The following is a 22771-nucleotide window of genomic DNA, read 5'->3' as shown; positions in this document are numbered from 1 at the left end:
GCACAAATCTCCTCAACAAGCCACACAATTTGAGGCATCATTCATGTCTGAGTTGAGTTAGACACTGGAGTTTAATAATTTAGTTTGGGAATTTAAAAAACCTTTAACCCCAAGTAAGAGCAATAGTTATAATGATGATGTTTGCTGAATGCATGCATGTACATGTGGCCACCTTAACTCACCCCATGGTGTTGAAATCATCATCAGGGGGCACATAGTCCTCGTCATCACTGGTCAGGCCCAGCTCATTTCCATAACACTGATGTACAAAGTGCCAGAGCTCTTTAGGGCAGAGGGGCTGCAGACATACAGAACAGACCATTTCAGAGATAGAGCGTACTGTATGTGAAATAACTCAGATTTACTATAATGTTGCTTATTAACCCTTAAATGCATACCTCGGTTCTTCAGTGACCCAGGACCTCATTCCACCCCTTTACCTTATACATTTGTTGGAGTTATGCCACCACCTCTATAGTATTCCTCAACTTTTCTCTTATAAAAAGTGTAACATTAAACAGTGCCAATATTGCTAAAAGTTTCTGCTTAACTACCAAAAGTGTATCGTTAGTGACCCGAGATATGTAATAGTGTCGCAATATATTTTGCCCTTCCATAAATAATATGTTTATGATTATTTCATATCTACTGTATATAAGTTTACTATAACTAAATATCTGTTTCTTTATTACTGCACTGTTGTTTCAATGACTGACTTGATTTACATTTGACATTGCTATTTGACAGCACTGCAATGTGAAAGTAAACTATAGCAAGTACAACACATGAACAGTTTGATATGACTATTGCCATTTGGGCATTTTGAAGATCGATTTGTGATAGATATATGTGCCGGGTTGCTAAAGACCCAAGGTATGCAATAGTGTTTGACGGAACACCCATGCATTTAAGGGTTAAAAGGGTAATTCTCACAAAACCTGACATGAAAATGTCTTAGTCATATTTAACCCTAAATCTATACAGAAAATCTGAAATTATACTTTGTATAAAGGAAATGAAGCCTACATTTAGAATTAAGATTTTTTGCATCATGACAATTTTCAGGACACTTAACACCCAAATCTCATTACCACAATGCATCCAGACATATTACTTTTACTATTCCCATTGTTTTCAGTGATTATTCTCATTATTGTAACACAGTGATTTTAAAAATTTGTTATTGTTATTTATTAAAATTTGCGTAAATGAATAGTAGTACCAGAGAAGTACTACCATGATGTATAAATATTTTGGCAGCACTTTATTTTACAGTACTGTTCTACATTTACTGTACGTACAATGTAATTACAACAACTACAGTAATTACTAGGTACTAACCCTAACCGTAACCCATATTAAGTACATGTAGTTAGCTAATATTACTCAGTACTTTTTTAAGTACACTGCAGGTAAACTGAAAGTACACATACTGTAAAATAAAGTGCATCCAATATTTTTTTATACAATTGAAAAAATAATAAAAAAATAAATAAAAATAAATATATATATATATATATATATATATATATATATATATATATATATATATATATATATATATATATATATTAGATTGCGGCAGCATATCATAATGACCAGCTTTTTTTGCATTTTCGCATCAAATATATTTAACTACATTTTAATTTAGAGCTTTATCAGATTTAAAATGTATTATGTACTTTATAAGATGCAATAACAATTTATAATCTGACGCAATACATCTTACAAGTACACAAACTCCTTTAGAGACAGGAAGTTGACATCTGGTGCATATGGTTCATATTTTTACCTTGTCCAACAGTGCATTCTGCCAAAGTCTGAACATCATCATGTAAGTCCTGTCCCTCGCACCAAACGATGTGAAAAAGTGCTGAAAGGAAGAGAAAAGCACAGAGAAACATTGATTAAATGATGAGAGTTAACCTGTGTTAATGTGTTTTTGGACAATGTGGTCTCTGACTATGTCTTGTTGGAGAGCTCTCACCTTCTCAGTGTCTGTGCTCAACTGGATGGCATTGGGAATGAGACGTGCTGTCTTTTCTTTTGTCATGGAGCAGATATCTTTCAGCCGTACTGTAAGCTGCACACACATGCACCAAATCAACAAAACACATACTTAAAGAGGCAGTGGAGAATTTCTGTGCCACTATTGTCACTAAATGGAATCACAGTCTGTTTGTTTGAGCAGTCCGACATAGCATTGGCTCAACCAATGGAATGAATTTGGGGTGGGACTCTCTGTTTGCTGATCAGTCTGGGAATGTTTGAAAACTTGTTTGAAAATAGTCTTTATTTTTGCAATGTAAATGGTGCCACTTGTGAAATTACACACTGTAGCTTTATTTCTTAAGTGTCAAAAAAGTGTAGCTCCGAAATCGAGAAAAAAAAGTCGACCGCAGATATAAGTGATAAAACTTACCAGCGTCTCCCATCGAAAGATGTTGCTGTAAAAACAAATCCAGTTTTCAGAGAGGTAGAGGCGCCCCTGCAGTAGAATGTCCCGCTGCAGGGCACATGAGTAGTCTGCAAATGAGAAGACAAGGCCAAAGTTCAAAATAAGTCTCTAACGTTTATTTCAATGTTTACTTTATTTACATGGCACAACATTTACAACAGCTTTGACTCCAGTCCAATCAGAATTTAGAATCAGTTTTATAATATCAGTTTTACTGTTATAAGTCTTTTATTTCTCAAATTTTACATAATGTGAAAGTGTTTTTGCACAGATGCAAGGCTTATCATTCATTATGAATAATTGTACCTTTTGGTTTGCAACCATCAAGTTACAAATAAAAACAGAAAATACTCAAATGAGAAGAACCTTTCATTTTAAAGTTTTTAATTCACAGGATTATCCAGAAATAGGCATTACCACCAAAATAATTATATTTACTGTATAGGGGTCCACCCCTACCTCCAAAGTCAGTCTTGTTATGTAAATGACTATTTGATGCAGAAATCATCTAATTGCCAATGAATAATTCATTTCATTTGTATGGTTACACTATAAGTGAGGAATCTTACCCACGATGAGACGTTCTGTGTCTGGTAACTGCTTGAAGAGCTTCCTGAAGTCCTCATTGCGTTGTTTGTATGTGGGACTGAGGACCTAAAACACAAATAAACCAACAGACTTAGAGCACAAAACATTCCCACAAATCTATGCTCAAAAAAGCACAAAGGGACGCCCATTTCCACTCTTTCACACAGCTAATCATCAGTCAAATGCTGTTTTAGTTTTGTCATGCAGCAGCATGAGATGAACCACAATAAGCCCATTCCTAATATGGCAAAACAGAAGCCAGTCAAGTGTAAACGATGACTTCACACTGTTCAGCATTCAATGACGCACACTACGCCCCTGCTAATGAGCGAACACAGACCTTATAATTAGCAGTGCAAGCACAGTCTTAAAAGACAAATACTTGGGGGCCTGGGTAACTCAGCAAGTAAAGATGCTGACTACCACAACTGGAGTCACAAGTTCGAATCCAGTGTGTATTGAGTGACTCCAGTCAGGCTTCTTAAGCAACCAATTGGCCTGGTTGCTAGGGTGGGTAGAGTCACATTGGGTTAACCTCCTCGTGGTCGCTATAATGTAGTTCTCACTCTTGGTGGGGCGTGTGGTGAGTTGTGCGTGGATGCCGCAGAGAATAGCGTGAAGCCTCCACACGCGCTAGGTCTCCGCGGTAACGCGCTCAACAAGCCACTTTATAAGATGCGTGGATTGACTGTCTCACACGTGGAGGCAAATGAGATTCGTCCTCCGCCACCCGGATTGAGGCAAGTCACTATGCCACCACGAGGACCTAGAGCGCATTGGGAATTGGGCATGCCAAATTGAAAAAAAAGAAAAAAAGACAAATACTCAAAAAAGATAATACTTTCAACTTTGGTAAAGTGTCTTAAAATCAACTATGTAATCTGTGATTCATTTCACACAATAGAGAACCACATACACTGTTCACTCCTGTTGCCAAGGAGGTGAAAAAAACCCCTTTGGCTCTGATGCAATATCTAGAAAATACTGTTTAGAATAAAGATAAATGGAAGTAAATATATATTTATAAATATATTAAAATAAGTTGAATTCCTTTAGTAAAAACATGAAACAAATAATTGTAACATTAACATGTCAGTGATGTCTAAAAACAATATGCGTGGGGGACATGGAAGATAAAACATTAACACGTATAGTGGTCGACTGATATGAGTTTTGGTGAGTTGACAGATGCCAATATGATGTATATGTTACAATTCAATGGCAGCAAATGAGAACACTTATTTTATAAAAATATTTCCTCAAAACTAAAAGAAATTGAAAAAAGAAATGGTTTATTATCCATTGACATGGCAGCCAGTAGATTCTGGAACTATCACAAGGGGAAGTAAGGTGCCATTTATACCAAATGTGTTTTTACACAAAAATAAATCTAAGCAAATTAAACAGAACGCGGGTGTCTAAAGATGCGTTTAACAGGGCGTCTAAAAACCACGGCCATTCAAAAAGACATCCGTAAAAAAGACGTTCGTCTAGCACATAGTTTACATTGAAAAACTATTTAAAAAACAGTGCAGATGGACGCAAAAACATCGGCCCTAAGTTGACAAGCTGTCTTAAAGCCACAGCACCCATGCACAAGACACACACACACACGAAAACCAGCGAGAAGCAGTGAAACGGTCAAAGACGTCAATCTAGCACATTTACATATAAACAATTAAACAATTAAGGGCAGACACACAAATGTGTTTGGTGTGAACCAAAGTTCATTAAAGGAACATTCAAGGTTCAATACAAGTTAAGCTGAATTGACAGCATTTGCAGCATAATGTTGATTACCACCGAAAATAATTTTGACTCCTCCCCTTTTCATTTAAAATCTGTGCTTACAGTAAGGCACTTACAATGGAAGTGAGTGGGGTCAGTCCATAAACATTAATATACACATGGTTTCAAAAGTATAGCCAAAAGATGCAAATACTGCATTAATAAAATCTGTTATAAAAGTTCAGGGTTTACCTACAGGGTTTACTGCAGTTTGAATCGTCATTGCGACAAAGTTGTAATATTGGATATACCTTTACACTGACAAGGTTAGTAAGTGATTTGATCACACTAAAATCAAGATAACATGATTAATGTTCACGTTTTGTCACTATACTGTTGACACCGTGTATTTGAATGTTTATGCACTGAGCCCATTCACTTCCATTGTAAGTGCTTTACTGTAAACACGTTTTTGTGTTTCCTTTTTTTTTAAATAAATGAGGGACGAGTAGAATTTTTGTTCAACAAAGTGTACCCTAAATGACTCTATACTTCTCCAGTATATATCATAATTCATTGATCTATAAGACTCAACAACCTCATGCGTTTAACAAAACTCTCTGAATCTCAAATCTTTATGGGAACTCACAGCAGGTATTTCCTCATCCTGGTACGGGTTTTCCCTTGAGCCCCAGGGCCAGTCCTGGTTCCAGTCTGAACCCTGAATCAACCACCCAGCCAAAGCCTCCTCAAGCTCCATAAGAGTCTCCCAGTCCTCCTGAGAGCCAAAGGAAGAATTCATGTTTCCAAGTCTCTCCTTTTTATTGCCAGGGTCTGGATCAAAGATCAATCTGTTCATCAATGACTCTCCACTAAGACTGTAAGATTCCTTCAGCTTCAATATAGAGTGCTAGCATTTTAAATTTGGGTGGGTCTGTAGATAAGTATCCTAGATGCAGACACTCCTAAGTTCAGGGTATCTGTAGGCTATCACAGATCTTCATCAGGGTGTAACCTCTATCTGTGTTTGAGTGTTGAGCTCTCCTGACTAGCACCACATGATTCCAGTGTGCAAAAACTCACTCACACGAAAATGCCCTTTAGTAACCTCGGCAGACAGACACTTTATTATGCTGGTGTTTGTTCCAGTTTGCTGTAGTTCGAACTGGGAAAGCGTCTGTGTGTGTGTTCGTGAAATTTTCGGTCTTAATCCTTCAGCAGATTTAGAAGGAACATTCAGTTATTTCAGCAAGCAATCATTAGTTGTTACCACAGTAAGTGATGGACACTTTATTTTCTTCATTGCTAGTTGGTCGATGGCTTTCAAAGTACTAAACTTCCACCAAGATGTGATTCCTCTTTGGCACTCAGATTTCGGACTTGTCGTTGTATTCACTAGCTTTTGAAAAGAATGATGGCCTTCTCCAGGAGTGAAAAGCAGGTTTTATGACCACGGCGTCAAATAAAGACTCTCTGGTAATCCACTTCAGCAATTCCTTAGGATACTAAGCTAACAAAAGTTTCCTAATGTTCATGTCACAAACCAGTCTCTCAACTCTAACTTCTACTCACTCTCTCTCTCTCTCTGTTATTTGTGCTGTCAGTTAACTAAAGATAACCAAGCTCAAATTGTGACATGATCTGCAGCAGTCTTAAAGCTGAGAATGGACTCAGCGTAAGAGGAATTCTGCTCTGTATTCAGTATTCAGTCTGCAGTCATTATGCATAAATATTATCCATTTATGAAGGTGAATAGATGGTTGCTCTTTCTTGGAAGATCTTATAACCGATGTCCAATCACATTCCAGTAATCCAAACATTGATCAATTTGAGCAGCAGGAGCAAATAGAAGACCTATGAAGTTCTTTGGATGACAACAGCTCTGTCTGCCTTGCTCATTTATATAGACCTGGAGGCTCTCCGAGTCTGTAAGGAGAATTTACATATGTGTATGTGTTTATCCCTGGTGATGAGTATGTAAAAGTTGGTTACACATTAACGCCAAGAGTAAATAATGAGAGCTGCCCGTGGCTGGTACCAGGATGAGTGGGTGTGACGATTCCAATAATGTTATCTCTCTCTGTGACATACACACTCGAGAGAGGGTTCCCTTTTGTTTTGTAACATGACTGAAATAAGTTATACAGTTCTTATAAGCTTGATATGGCTTATAAAATATGCAGTGCTCCTGCGTATATACTGAAAAAACAGCAATAGGAGTACAACAGTCAAAGACGTCCATCTAGTATGTTCAGATAGGAAAACAGTTGCAGAAAATGTGTTTATGGATGCAAAACCACTTTCAATATACCGTTTTTTTAATCTTTACTGTCTTGTAATCAGTCATCAGTTGGGTTAATCAGGAATCTGCTAAGTACAGTGGTCCTAAAGTATTTGGACACTTAAGCAATACTTTAAAGGATTAGTTCACCCAAAAATGAAAATTCTCTCATCCCAGATGTGTATGACTTTCTTTCTTCAGCAGAACACAAACAAATATTTTTAGAAGAATTTCTCAGCTCTGTAGGTCCATAAAATGCAAGTGAATGGTGATCAGCACTTTAAAGCTCCAAAAAGCAGATACAATCATAGTAAAAGTAATCCATAGGAATCCAGTGGTTAAATGAATGCCTTCTAAAATAATAAGATAAATATTCAAGTCTTTTTCACTATAATTCTTTACTTCCAGTCGCTCTCCAGTGCACGTCCATGAGGGGAATCAGTTCACGCTGCCTCTCGCGTGACTTAAGCATGTTTGCATGTTCACGTGAGAACTGACGCAATACAACCAGAAGTGCATCTCCATTTATTTACAACAGAACGCTGTTCACAAGCTTCATTGGTTTTGTTTTAGTTTGTTTTCACAATCTAGTGCACGCTTACGTCATGCGAGAGGCAGTGTAAACTGATTCCCCTCATGGATGAGCATTGGAGAGCAATTGGTAGTAAACAACTGTAGTGAAAAGGACTTAAATATTGATCTGTTTCTCAACCAAAGTGATTGTATTGCTTTAGAAGACCACTGGTGTCGTATGGATTATTTTTATTATGACTGTCTGTGCTTTTTGGAGCTTTAACGTGCTGATCACAATCCACTTGCATTGTATGGACCTACAGAGCTGAGATATTCTTCTAAAAATCTTCACTTGTGTTTTGCAGAAGAGAGAAAGTCATACATATCTGGGATTGCATGAATGTGACTAAATGATGAGGGAATTTTCATTTTTGGGTGAACTGTCCCTTTTTGATGTGCTGTATGTATGATCACTGTTAAGGCCCCAGCACACTTCTTCGTTCAGAAGTAAAAAGAAGTTTGAAACAGCTGAGCAATGTCATACTGTTTGCAAACATTCAGACACCCACCAGGCTGTGGTGGGAGGCATTTAGAGGTACAGTACATTTAAATATGAGGATGCTCAAGACTTCATGTAAAACATCAACTAATATGACATTAAAATGTGTTATCAATGAGTTCATGCCTCATTCTATGAGTAAAATTCACATGAGATCAGTAAAAGAAGCTGTTTTAACAATGTAATGATGATTTAAAGTAATATACAGTATATGCAGTAGATAATGTGTAATTATAATATTTACCTTTTGCATTCAAGGGGCTAATGTGCTAACACCCTACACGCGGTCATTAAATGCGCTACACTGTCATTGTAATTTATGATGACACTGATACTACTACTGTATGTCTATGTCACTATGTCACTGAAAGTCGGCCAAATATGGCATGTTTTTTCCAAAATCACCATCGATAAACTTGTCATCGTCTATGCACCAAAGCATACCATCCCTTCATCTCTCTATATGGAAGTATACCTGAGCATTTAATTTATTTATTTTATGTAGAAATATAAAATGTTTAGGCATGTCACCAAAAAATATACTAATGGAATAAACAGGAAAATGATGATTTTCTCAGAGGACATCTTTGATTAAATGGCTAAGATTCTGTGAAAATATGGGATGTAATAGCCATAAAATTCAAAGACAGCGCAGGTCTTTGTGCAACAGAACTGTTTTAGGTTAACATTATACAACCTCTCTCTCTCTCTCTCTCTCTCTCTCTCTCTTTCATACCCACGCTACTTTTCCCACTGAATAAGAACAAATGTGTCATCGAAATGCCACCCAAATATAAACTACTTCATACAACCTCTGATGATTCTATACAAGTGACAAATGCCTTTGAGCTGTAATGATAAGTGGTCTCCTGTTAGTTGAACATAATGGACATTAGTTGTGACACAGCAGGGTAGCCAACAATCACTTTTGTGGTCTGGACAGTAACGGGCTTGGAACTCACATAAGGATGGTTGAGATGTAATCACAGAGGTCTCAGAGCCAACACACACACACACACACACACACACACACACACACACACACACACACACACACACACACACACACACACACACACACACACACACACACACACACACATGTTGGTGCAGCTATAATTATGAGGACTCTCCATACACATAATGATTTTTATACTGTACGAACTATAGATTCTATTCCCTAACCCTACCCCTAAACCTAGCCCTCACAAAAAACTTTCTGCATTTTTACATTTTCAATAAAACATAATTTAGTATGTTTTTTAAGTGATTTGAATTATGGGGACACTAGAAATGTCCTCATAAACCACATTTATAGCATAATACCATTGTAATTACCAGTTTGTAACCTGAAAAAAAGTCCTCGTAAACCACTTAAACCTGCCCACACACACACACACGTTTGTTTTTCTGTCATGGTAGGGATTTTTCATTGACCAGGACATCTCATACTGTAGACATCTATTGATTTCATACCAGGGTAATGGTATTTGCTTAAACCCAATTCAACCCCTAAACCTACACTTAACTCTCACACAAACATGTACACATCTGAATAAAAGCAAAACAAGATTTGGCTGATTTATGAGTCTTTTTTTTTTTTTTCAAGTAATGTCAACTTACAATGTGCACACACACATACACTTGATAGATGATTCAAAAAAATGAATAAAAATAAAATAAAATCTACAAATAAATAGGTAATGGGCCATACATTCAAGCTCATAAATAATTCATGTAAATATAACGTCAACCACATTTTGAAAAGCTAGTATGCAGTTAGTATGCACCAGATAGCTCACATCCATACAGCTGTCAACCAACAATGATCAACCAGTCCCATCACGCCACTGAAAATCAGAGCCAATCAAATGGAAGCAATGCTGCTGCCATGCAGGTATCAATGCCATGCATTGTCAGAAAGCATCCAGTTTAGTGCAGTGCAGTGAGTATAGTTCACTGGGTAATCCTATTCATTAATACAATAGCACTGTCAGGAGTGAAGGAAGGTGCTGTGATTATGCCGTTAGACAGGGTTGGGAGGGTTACTTTTGAAATGTATTCCACTACAGATTACAGAATACATGCTGTAAAATTTAATTTGTAACGTATTCCGTTAGATCAAGGTCAGTAACGTATTCTAAATACTTCTTCAGCACTGGAAGATTTTTTTCACTTGTTTTGACTATAAAAACTCTGCCTGTACAGTAAGACAACACACGTTAAAAATACATTCTCTGAAAAACCTAAATATCTTATGCAGTGTTGTTTCTAAAACAAGATCAATCAAATTGATCTTGTTTTAAGGATTTGTAGATATTTTTACAGGAAAACAATACAAAAATTATTATCAAGAATATGATTTTTGCCCTAATATCACAGGTCTTACTAGAAAAAAGAAATTATGATCCAACGTGAATTTTCTTGATAAAAAAAATATGTTCATGCCTGGTAACATGTGCATGTAAAATGGCTAGAAATAGCATTTTAGCTTAGCATAAAGCTGACAATTTACACAAGGTTTATTTCTATTTCTTGTGCTCCAAACTTACTTCAAACTGACTTCTCTGTCTGCTCGTATGAATGTAACACATCATAAGAAAGTGTTTCACCGCTGTTCAAATGCACTTTGGATCGCATCATTCATATGTATAAATGTTTTCCATCTGAAAGGAATAAATATTAAATGAAACAAATGACAATAAAATGCAAAGTAATCTCTTCAGTAATCAAAGTACTTTTTGAATGTGACTGTATTCTAATTACCAATGATTTAAATTGTAACTGTAGTGGAATACAGTTACTTATATTTTGTATTTTAAATACGTAATCCTGTTACATGTATTCCGTTACTCCCCAACCCTGCCGTTAGATTAGTACAGTGTTTCTTAACCGGGGTGCATGGACCCCTAGTGGCCCATGGCATAATTGCAAGGGATCCGTAGGAAAAATTAGAAAAATAAATAAATAAATAAAATAGCTGATAAGAATATATTATATACAGTATGTCAAGTATTTGTATATTTCGACATGTATCCAGGGAAACATTAGGTTGAAATCATGAGAGAATATTCATTTTTGGGTGAAGTATCCCTTTAAAGAAATGCAGCAGAATTGATGATGTTGCAGATGATGTTGTTGAGCAAGTGGTGGGACAGTCAACACGGGTCATGAGTTTTGCTGTACAACTAGATAAGTCAACTTACATTAGTAGTGAATCATACTTTGTTCACTACAAATACACTGATATCAATGAGGATATTCTGTTCTGGGGGGTCTCTAATATTGGTATGACAGGGGTCCAGTCCTCAAAAAAAGTTAAGAATCACTGGATACATTAAAAAGCTATCGCTAGAACTGTGGAAGCCTTCAAGGCTCATTTCATTCCCTATTTCCATGCTGCACCTTTTGATAAGGAACGGTGTGAGCCAATATTAGAGAAGGAATAGACAGGAAGTGGGCAGAACTGTAAAATCATGCTTACTCGGAGGATGTGCTGTCTCTCATGCTAAAGGGAAAGAGTGAGGGAGAGAGACAGAGAAAGGAGAGGGGCAGACAAACAGAAGCACAGACAGAAAAAAAAAACGAAAGGAAAGATTTTGGATATTGAAGAGGAAGGGAAGATATTGTGGAATAAAACTGGTTGACACGCAGCAGAAAAACTACACCCTCTTGTGGCTACATGGTCTAATTATACATTTCTGGTTTTGATTTAAAGAGAAAATCCTCAAATTGCAAACAGATATTTATAATGTTTCAATGAAAACAACACAGTACCAAAAAAATACCAAACGTATTATAATTTTTTTAGACATTGTACAATGATAATGGCATGTTTTAGGGGGCATGTGCCATGGTAAAACCATGGTATACATTGAAGCTATGCTTGGGGGGGGTATTTTTATGTTTATTACCCCCCATAAGGCATTAGGGACCCCCCATAAGAAATAAAAATAAAGACTTGGAAACTTAAGATTAGATTTTTATTAAATACAATTTAATAAAAATGCCCCTACGTCAAAAGACTGCTAAGCACGCCCCAAAGCACGCCCCAAACCCCCCCCCCCCCCCCGCCGCTAAGTGCCAACAACCTTGAGTGGGGACCCCCCATAAGACTGGAATCAGTTTGAGCACTGCTTTGAAGTACCTTGGTGCAGGGACTAAAAACAAAAAATGTTTTTCATTTTGGTTCGTTCTGAGCAAAAACAGTATTTTTCCGTTCCGGTTCAGAAGTTCTGCAGCCTCCTTTCCAAATGCTAACCGGTTAGAACAAAATAAAAAATAATGTTCTTTTTAAAATGACAGTACTCTGTTCTAATGGGTGGGTGAAATACCAATTGCAGTGTTGTCAGATCTCGCAAGAGAAACAAGCGACCTAGTTTGGAAAAAAAGCCCAAAATATTTCATTTTTTCTTGTGTGGTGGATTTATCAGCATAGAAATCATAACAAACATAGGCCTACAGTTAATTAACAATTAAGTAACTTTAATTACAGATCTGCTTCTCAGTCAAAACCCGGCAGCATCAAATCTGTAATTACTTCACATCTATCAATAATTCAGTGAAGACTTGGAAACAACTGAGAAATATACTTTTTACCTCTAATAATGTTTTCCTTGTTTCTGGGTTAGTCGTGCATGTAAGTACATGTAGTAATTATACATAATTGTTAAAAAGGCTTCATTCACAGAATGCTACATCCACAATGGGCAATTAGGCAAAGAAATGTGTGATGCAGCAGTTTCCATCAGAATCAAAACACATGTTTAATTTTTTCGGGCAACATGAAGTGGTGTAGTTCCAAAAATGTACTGCGATAATGCCTCTGGCCTTTGGTTTAAAAACCAAAAACCAAAATTAACTGGTTATAACCGGTTGCCAGCATTTAAATATAACGTTTTCACTCCAGAACAATTGAAAATCACGTTGTACCCATTTTCGGTTACAACATTTTTTGTTCATTTTTGGTTCTCTTTTTCGTTCCTTGAACCATTTTTAGTCCCTGCCTCAGAGTACCATGTAAACACATGGATATGGTAATTACCATGTAATGCTACATGAATATGGTAATTTACATTTAGTCATTTAGCAGATGCTTTTATCCAAAACGACATTAGAACATTATAAGCAAATACAATAAGTAATCATTCATACCATGATTAAAATACCATGGTATTACCATGTGAGATTATTACTGTACCAAGGTAATGCCAAGGTCATTTTTGCAACGGAATTCAGAAGGCCAAAAACAGATTAAGAGAAAATGTAGAGTTTTACATTTTGGAGGGATTCAATATCTGACACACCATACAGCTTTAAACTCTGCCAAAGAGGTGGTCACTTGTAATCGATCATGTTGACACAGAGAAGTAAAATATGAGGAAATTGATAACAAGATCCTCAGTTACAGTAGATAATATTTTGCATCTGACCTGATAAATGTGAGTGTAAAGAGCCTGTAAATCATTAATAACACAAGACAAGCACATCAATAAACTCCTCTTGGTGCAGCTATCATTATGAGGACTCTCCATAGACATAATGATTTTTATACTGTACGAACTATAGATTCTATCTCCTAACCCTAACCCTCACAAAAAACTTTCTGTATTTTTACATTTTCAATAAAACTGATTTGAATTACGGGTACACTAGAAATGTCGTCATAAACCACATTTATAGCATAATACCCTTGTAATTACCAGTTTGTAACCTAAAAAAAAAAGTCCTCATAAACCACTTAAACCTGCCCACACACACACTGTTAAAGGGGTAGTTCACCCAAAAATGAAAATTCTCTCAGTATTTACTCACCCTCATGCAATTCCAGATATGTATGACTTTCAATCTTCTGCTGAACAAAAAGGAAGATTTTTTGAATTATATCTCAGCTTTGTCCAAACAATGCAAGTGGATGGTGATTAGCAATATAGCGCTTACGTCATGTAAGAGGCTGCCTGAACTGAATGTGCATTGGAGACTGACCGGATGTCAACATATACAGTATAGTGAAAAAGGACTTAAACATTGATGATATCACTTTAGAAGACATTTATTTAACTACTGGAGTCGCATGGATTACTTTTACTATGACTGTCTGTGCTTTTTGGAGCTTTATAGGGATAGTTCACCCAAAAATTAAAATTCTCTCATTATTTACTCACCCTCATAATATCCCAGGTTTGTATGACTTGAAATGCAAGTGGATGGTGATCCCATTTTTGAAGATCCAAAAATCACAGACAGACAGCATAAACATCATCCATATGACAACAGCTGTTAAAATGTCTTCTAAAGCGACACGATCACTTTTGATACGAAAAAGATAAATATTTAAGTACTTTTTTTTAACTCTAAATCATGCTTCTGTTCTGCAGTGGTAAGCGTGTGTGACGTAATCACACTGGCATTTGAGACACATGAGAACTGAGGCACGTGAGTCACAGCCGGAAGAGCAGCGCTGTTTACAAGTGAGAAGGAGGAACGCTGTACAGTAGCTTGGTTGGTTTTGGTTTAGATCTGTATTGATCTGTTTCTTTACTCACAATGGTGCGTTTGTGAGCTCATCCTGGATGTATCAACCAAGTGGAGAACATGAGATTATTTCTGCATCATTGCAACGCGAATACTACACATGAGAGACCACTTGAACGCCACCCTCTCGTGAAGCTTACCGGAAGCGATGATTTAGAGTTAAAAAGTACTTAAATATTTATCTTTTTCACAGCAAAAGCGATCGTATCGCTTTAGAAGACATTAATATAACTGCTAGAGTCGTATGGATGATGTTTATGCTGACTGTCTGTGATTTTTGGAGCTTCAAAACTTGCATTTTAAGGACCTACTGAGCTAAGATATTTTTCTAATTTTCTTCAAATGTGTTCTGCTGAAGAAAGAAACTCATACACACCTGAGATATCATGAGGGCGAGTAAAGAATGAGATAATTTACATTTTTGGGTGAACTACCCTTTAAAGTGTTGATCACCATCCACTTGCATTGTGTGGAACTACAGAGCTGAGATATTCTTATAAAAATCTTCATTTGTGTTCTGTGAAGAGAGAAAGTCAAACACATCTGGGATGGCATGAGGGTGAGTAAATGATGAGAGGATTTTCATTTTTGGGTGAACTATTCCTGATAAAGTCAATTACAAAGAAATCCTTCTCAATAATAATAATAATAATAATAATAAACAAACGTACAAACAAAACTAAATAGGGATGTTGATTTAACACATTAATTCAGTGTGATTAATTGTATGAAAAATAAAGCTTTACAAAAATTAACACAATTATTCTTGTCCCAGGACCGTAATAATGAATATTCCTACCATCGGAGCAATTCAAGCTTGAAGTACCACCTTTTTTCAGCAGGGGGTAGTATGCAAAACTCCAGCTGTGTAGGCAACGCACAGCTGTACGGAGAACAAACTCAGACTTGCTTGACACCTGCCACAGCATAAGATGAGAACGCTTTCTTGTGTTCAAACAAAGCTGGGCGGAGCACAAATCTAAATGCAGGGCTCTTCAAACTCTGTTTAACTTGACACAGCGGCCTAAAAAAGCTGTGTTTATGAGGCAATGCAACCAAAGTGAGACGCTTCAAAAGCATCCGTCTGATACATGTGTACATTGATGCGTCCTTAGATAAGACCTTACAATAAATCTATCTCGGACAGACTGACAAATTTAATAGCAAAATGGACTGCTGTGGACTGTAGGCCAAGTCTTATGTTCTATAATATGGAAATAAAACAATATATTGCCTTCCAAAGCTACTTTTTGTATTGTCTTTTCAATGCTTTACTCATCTTTCACAATAATGTAATGCATTTCAATTATCTCAATTATTATACTAATAATATATATGACATTTATACTTAAATATTAAATTATTAAATAATTATATATTGAATTACTGTGTTTTCAGAGCCTTTCTCAGCTAATATTTATATACTGTATGTGATTAATTTCAAACAATTTGATTAATAATTAGAATATCATTAAATTCATTCTATTAAAACATTTTAATCAATTGACAGCCCTAAAACAATACACAATAGCAATATGTCATGTAACTCATAACACCAAAACATATTGTATTTACATTTACAATTATGACTTTCAAGGCAGATAGATACACAATCGCAAATAAAACGCATACACATTCACACATATAAATAATCAATAAAAGTGTGACTTACGTTGTACCAGCTCTGGCTTTTCTGAAAGAGAAGGAGAGGAAAATAATTATATTTTGGAATGTGAAACAGTAGCTATGCACAGCATTATCTATAAACACCCCCTCACATAGAGTGTATATTTACAGAGTGTGAGGGCTGCCCAAAGGCCTGTCATGAGGCAGCTGGCAAAGTCTGTTAGAGTGACAAACATTTCCCTTGACTGAATAATTACACACATATACTGTACATCATTTGACCTTTCCACAAATAGAGTTGAACTTAGATAAATGTTTAAATGAGCAGTTTTGAAGCTGAAAAGTCATGGGATTAAGACGTATTTATACCCTTAAGAGCACAAATAGGATGTTAAATAGAGTTTAAGGGGGTGTGTTTATGTACAGGGACGCACTGAAATCATATGCAATCTTATCTGCTACTCAGTCTAAAGCCCTACAGCATACTTCAGCCAGACGCAAACACTAGGCGTCTGCGTACAGGACGCGTGTGATGCAAATTTTTTCATCAGCAGAGTGCTTAAGCACTGAATGTGTGCAGCCTGATTTTTCTAACCGGCCATACTCTTCTCGTGCAAAATGCGCATGTGCCTGTAATTATTTACACTAAGAAGTAGGTCCACAAGGTGGCAACACTCACAACTGAGCCTTTGCTGTCACGAAGAAGCACTAGAAGATGTAATAGACCTTAATCACAGTAGCGCCATCTTTGATTTTTAATGGCAATGAAAACAAGGCTGTGAGATATAGACTTACCATCTCTTCAGTGGCACGCATGGTATAAAGCTGTATAAAGCTCCTAGATCACATCTGATTTTTTGAGTTTTTTGTCTACTAAATGTTCTTGAAAATATATATCTTTTCAATGTTTTGTCCGCGGAACGATCCAAAAACAATTGAAACTGAAGTATAGCCCATTGAAGAGACTGTACATCTATTCCTCACAGCCTCATTGTCATTCCGTCACAAATCAAAGATGGCGCTGCTGTGAATAAGGTCTATTGCCGCTAAACATCAGGAGATGAAGGTAGAAACAACAACAGTAGATGTGCACATCAAGAGCATGTGTGTGAGGAGGTCAGGAGATACATGCATTTGTATAACTTAAGTCTGGAGGACTTAAGGGTCTAAACTCCTGAAGAGAAATAGTCCAGTATCTCTCATAGTAGTCGTTGCATGCATGCGTCATGTATGCGTGCACAGTCAAATGAAGTTTACTTTGAAAGGCTAACATTCAACTGTATGCTACATAGAGGCTGAGAGTTTGTTTCAAAATGGAAGTATACTTTGGGCTTTCACAATACTGTTTCAATCGATCCAAAAAAATCAAGTTAAAGGCCCCATTACCAACTTTAAATCCATGTTTATTAGCTTTGAGGCCATCTACTGTAAATGCTTGTGTACTAGAACTGGTTTGGCTGGTCAGCTTTAGCAGTTAGCTGGTAGATGCTGTAACTACACCATTATGCTGCTGTGTATTCTGACAATACTAAATAGTTTTCTTTTGGAAGCAACATACACTGCAAAAAAAAAAAAAAAAAAACATGACCATACTTAATATGTTTAAAGATCTATTGTCTCTCCAGCAGTTTTAGACCTCCTTGTTCAACTCAAAAGAAAGAAAATTGTATTTGACAAACCATTTCACGAGGTCTTTAAGGGCATGAATGCAGACCTAAGAAACTACTAAAGCAAAAAAAAAAAAAAAAAGTCCATGTCAACAGAAAAGGAATCCAGTGTTAAGTGTGATATACGAGTCTTTAAAATGGTCGAGTCATAAAACGGTCTTCACAAGGGGGATAAAATGGCTTTGTATCTCTACATACACTATCTGAGTGAGGTTAAAGGGTGAAACCAGTCATTGTGAGAACTCTGCCGCTATATTAGTTTAAAGGTGATGTGTTTAAAATGTCAACACTCTCTCTTATCCCAGCCTAATATGCAGAGAATTTGATGCCTTTCATAGGTTGCTTCCTCTAAAAAAAAAAAAAGTGTAATCACTGTGTGTTTGTAGTGCTTTGGCCGACATGTCAACATTGAAACAAAGTGTGAGTTTGGTGTGGGATTGTCTGTTTGTCCAACCATTGACAGATGGAGGGACTGAAGACAGTCATTATTTTTGCAATTCCATTTGGGGCGCAAGTGCCACAGAAATCACGCACTTAACCTTTAAAAAAAATTGTATGGTGCATAATGTCCTCCATTTTTGTGTCCTAGGTTAAAGTGAACAGAAATAAAGACAGGGATTGTGTGTCAGCTGAAAAGCCAATTTCTGAGTCTACTCCCTCAAAAAGAGAAACACAGTGTGTACAGGTGCATCTCAATAAATTAGAATGTCATGGAAAAGTTCATTTATTTCAATAATTCAACTCAAATTGTGAAACTCGTGTATTAAATAAATTCAATGCACACAGACTGAAGTAGTTTAAGTCTTTGGTTCTTTTAATTGTGATGATTTTGGCTCACATTTAACAAAAACCCACCAATTCACTATCTCAAAAAATTAGAATGCATCATAAGACCAATAAAAAAACATTTTTAGTGAATTGTTGGCCTTCTGGAAAGTATGTTCATTTACTGTATATGTACTCAATACTTGGTAGGGGCTCCTTTTGCTTTAATTACTGCCTCAATTCGGCGTGGCATGGAGGTGATCAGTTTGTGGCACTGCTGTGGTGGTATGGAAGCCCAGGTATCTTTGACAGTGGCCTTCAGCTCATCTGCATTTTTTGGTCTCTTGTTTCTCATTTTCCTCTTGACAATACCCCATAGATTCTCTATGGGGTTCAGGTCTGGTGAGTTTGCTGGCCAGTCAAGCACACCAACACCATGGTCATTTAACCAACTTTTGGTGCTTTTGGCAGTGTGGGCAGGTGCCAAATCCTGCTGGAAAATGAAATCAGCATCTTTAAAAAGCTAGTCAGCAGAAGGAAGCATGAAGTACTCCAAAATTTCTTGGTAAACGGGTGCAGTGACTTTGCTTTTCAAAAAACACAATGGACCAACACCAGCAGATGACATTGCACCCCAAATCATCACAGACTGTGGAAATTTAACACTGGACTTCAAGCAACTTGGGCTATGAGCTTCTCCACCCTTCCTCCAGACTCTAGGACCTTGGTTTCCAAATGAAATACAAAACTTGCTCTCATCTGAAAAGAGGACTTTGGAACACTGGGCAACAGTCCAGTTCTTCTTCTCCTTAGCCCAGGTAAGACACCTCTGATGTTGTCTGTGGTTCAGGAGTGGCTTAACAAGAGGTATACGACAACTGTAGCCAAATTCCTTGACACGTCTGTGTGTGGTGGCTCTTGATGCCTTGACCCCAGACTCAGTCCATTCCTTGTGAAGTTCACCCAAATTCTTGAATCGATTTTGCTGGACAATCATAAGGCTGCGGTTCTCTCGGTTGGTTGTGCATCTTTTTCTTCAACACTTTTTCCTTCCACTCAACTTTCTGTTAACATGCTTGGATACAGCACTCTGTGAACAGCCAGCTTCTTTGGCAATGAATGTTTGTGGCTTACCCTCCTTGTGAAGGGTGTCAATGATTGTCTTCTGGACAACTGTCAGATCAGCAGTCTTCCCCATGATTGTGTAGCCTAGTGAACCAAACTGAGAGACCATTTTGAAGGCTCAGGAAACCTTTGCAGGTGTTTTGAGTTGATTAGCTGTTTGGCATGTCAAAATATTCTAATTTTTTGAGATAGTGAATTGGTGGGTTTTTGTTAAATGTGAGCCAAAATCATCACAATTAAAAGAACCAAAGACTTAAACTACTTCAGTCTGTGTGCATTGAATTTATTTAATACACGAGTTTCACAATTTGAGTTGAATTACTGAAATAAATGAACTTTTCCACGACATTCTAATTTATTGAGATGCACCTGTATGTGTTATGTGCGTGCTACTTTAAAAGATTAGCTGGACCTACAGTACACACCTCCACTTGTGTCTCATTCATGACTTTAGAAGCTCAGAGATCAACTCACAAGAGCTCACACACACCTGCCCACACACATACTGGTCTATGTCGAGGGATTGGACAGTTTAATGTAGGCTAATCTGATCTACACTTAAGAGAGGTGTGAGACAGGTCTTGCGTGTATACAAGGTAAGTAGAAAGAGAGAGACAGATGGGGAAGGGCTTGGAAGAACGTTTTTGGGGTGCTAACACTATGGACTAACACTTGAAGTAATGTTAGTTCAGGGGTCAGGGGTCAAATGAGGAGCAACATGAATGCTTACTTTAATCAGGTTTAATCTGTCATACTGCAAAGCAATGAAAACAGCATGCATTTACCAAAAGAGAACAACAGGCATTTGAGAATTTATCTCAAAAACAAAAAGCATTTTTTTGCCAAGAACTCTCAGAAGTCTATTAGATTTAAAATACAGACAAAGCTGAGATAGAAGCTGTGTTCCGAAACCTAATGAGGTACCTACCAAGACAACATTTAATGGCATTATTGGTGCACTTTTGATGCGAAGGCTGCTCCAAAGCATAGGCAGTCATTTTATGCTGCCTTGTAAGAAACATAGTCTTGGCCTAATTCTATGGCAGAATCCACAGAATCCTTCATGTATCCTTCGTGGATTATGCAATAACAGAATGTAAAAAAAAAAAAAAAAAAAAAAAAGATGACAGATGGAGAGAAATGTCTAATAGAAATATACTTATACTGCACTGATACCCAGTCCGGTTAAAAACTTCAGTATCTTAGCTGATACTGATAAGATTATCTTAGTATAAAACTTAAAAAAAAAAAAAATTCTCCCCAATATGGAATGCCCAATTCCCAATGTGCTCTAAGTCCTCGTGGTGGCATAGTGACTCGCCTCAATCCGGGTGCCGGTGGACGAATCTCAGTTGCCTCCGTGCCTGAGACCATCAATCCGCACATCTTATCACGTGGCATGTTGAGCGCGTTACCGCGGAGACATAGTGCGTGTGGAGGCTTCGCGCTATTCTCTGCGGCATCCATGCACAACTCACCACACGCCCCACCGAGAGTGAACCACATTATGGCGAACCTACCCTCCCTAGCAACCGGGCCAATTTGGTTGCTTAGGAGACCTGGCTGGAGTCACTCAGCATGCCCTGGATTCGAACTCGTGACTCCAGGGATGGTAGTCAGCGTCTTTACTCGCTGAGCTACCCAGGACCCCTTAGTATAAAACTTTAATAAGAAAAAAAGGAAGAAAGAAAGAATGAAAGAAAGAAAGAAAAGGATGGTCTGTTACTATTTTACAGATAGGAACTGTACAGATCCCAGATTAGATAGTCAGGATTTCTGTGTGTGTGCTAGAGTATTTGTTTAAACAAATACTGGCACACACACTTATTCTTACACACAAACAGGCAGAGTCAGACAGACAAATCAATAACAAAACAAACTACATAAAGGCTATTGAAGCTGACATAAAGACACAGATGTACAGTAAAAGAGGAAGAAAATGGAGTGAAAACAGAACAGAAGAGAGAAATGCTTACTTTGGAAAGTCGCTTGTGAGACTAGCATGCATAGAGGAGAAAAACACAAATCAGAAAACTGAACGCAAATCAAAATGACCACAAACAGGAAAACATAATCAAGTTAAGATTAAATACATTTTATATGGCATCAGCACAAGTATCAAACTTTAAACAGTGGAGTGACAGAGTGAAAGGAAACACAAAGGATGAGTGACTAACCGAACATGATAGAAAATATTTGAAAGTAATGACTGAAACGAAACAGACCAATAGTGTAAACTACTCTGGAACTGAACTACAAATCAGTGCAAACAATAGCAGAAAGAACCTAATTTTCATTTATTCATCCATCCATCAGTTTATTAACATTATCCGCCTGTGCATTCATGCATAACTTTAGTCTATAATATACCTATCTACCGATTTAACTATACATCTGAAAGTTGCAGGCATGTTAAACATATAGTTTACATGGATTGTTGTTTGAAAACTATTAATTTTTCTTCTTTTTTCCTTCAAATGAATCATTACTATTTGACAAATGCCTCTAATTTGTTTTTGAGGATCTGAAATTGTTTTACTATAAAATGTATCTTATATTTTGTTGTGTTCGTCAGAATGGGGATGATTGAAAATTGTCAGCCATTTTACTATTATTTTGTATAGTAAAAATTGATAGAAGCAATTTGGATAGTTGTATAAATATTCACAATAAATGATCTTTCTAATAAATAAAGTGTCATGACTGAGTACAAGGCTAGTGATGGCTAAGCAACTTGTAAAACTGTCAATCCTGTTGATTTTTAAGGCATAGTTATATCCCAACATATATGAATATTTATTAATTTAGCCTGAGATGGCACAATGTAAATGTATTGACACTTAAATACATTTTTTGTCTCATAGGGTCTGTTCCAAAAGCTGCGACTTGGAACACTGTACACAGGCGGCAGCTCTGCGCATCATTCA

General features: G+C 37.0%; 1 protein-coding gene across 1 annotated transcript in view; it reads right to left on the bottom strand.

Annotated features, from left to right (window-relative positions):
• Positions 1-22771, bottom strand: part of gramd1bb (GRAM domain containing 1Bb) — a 131627-nt gene that overhangs the window by 13161 nt on the left and 95695 nt on the right. The window contains exons 5-12 of the mRNA XM_051656079.1: positions 21821-21841; positions 16334-16354; positions 11612-11635; positions 3028-3112; positions 2423-2526; positions 1988-2083; positions 1793-1873; positions 183-298 (exon numbers count right to left, since the gene is read on the bottom strand). Coding sequence (XP_051512039.1) covers positions 183-298; positions 1793-1873; positions 1988-2083; positions 2423-2526; positions 3028-3112; positions 11612-11635; positions 16334-16354; positions 21821-21841 — 548 coding nt within the window. The remainder of the gene's footprint in view (positions 1-182; positions 299-1792; positions 1874-1987; positions 2084-2422; positions 2527-3027; positions 3113-11611; positions 11636-16333; positions 16355-21820; positions 21842-22771) is intronic.

The sequence above is a fragment of the Myxocyprinus asiaticus genome, chromosome 26 (assembly GCF_019703515.2).
Source record: "Myxocyprinus asiaticus isolate MX2 ecotype Aquarium Trade chromosome 26, UBuf_Myxa_2, whole genome shotgun sequence".
NCBI lineage: Eukaryota > Metazoa > Chordata > Actinopteri > Cypriniformes > Catostomidae > Myxocyprinus > Myxocyprinus asiaticus.
This window is presented reverse-complemented; position numbering and strand designations above follow the sequence as displayed.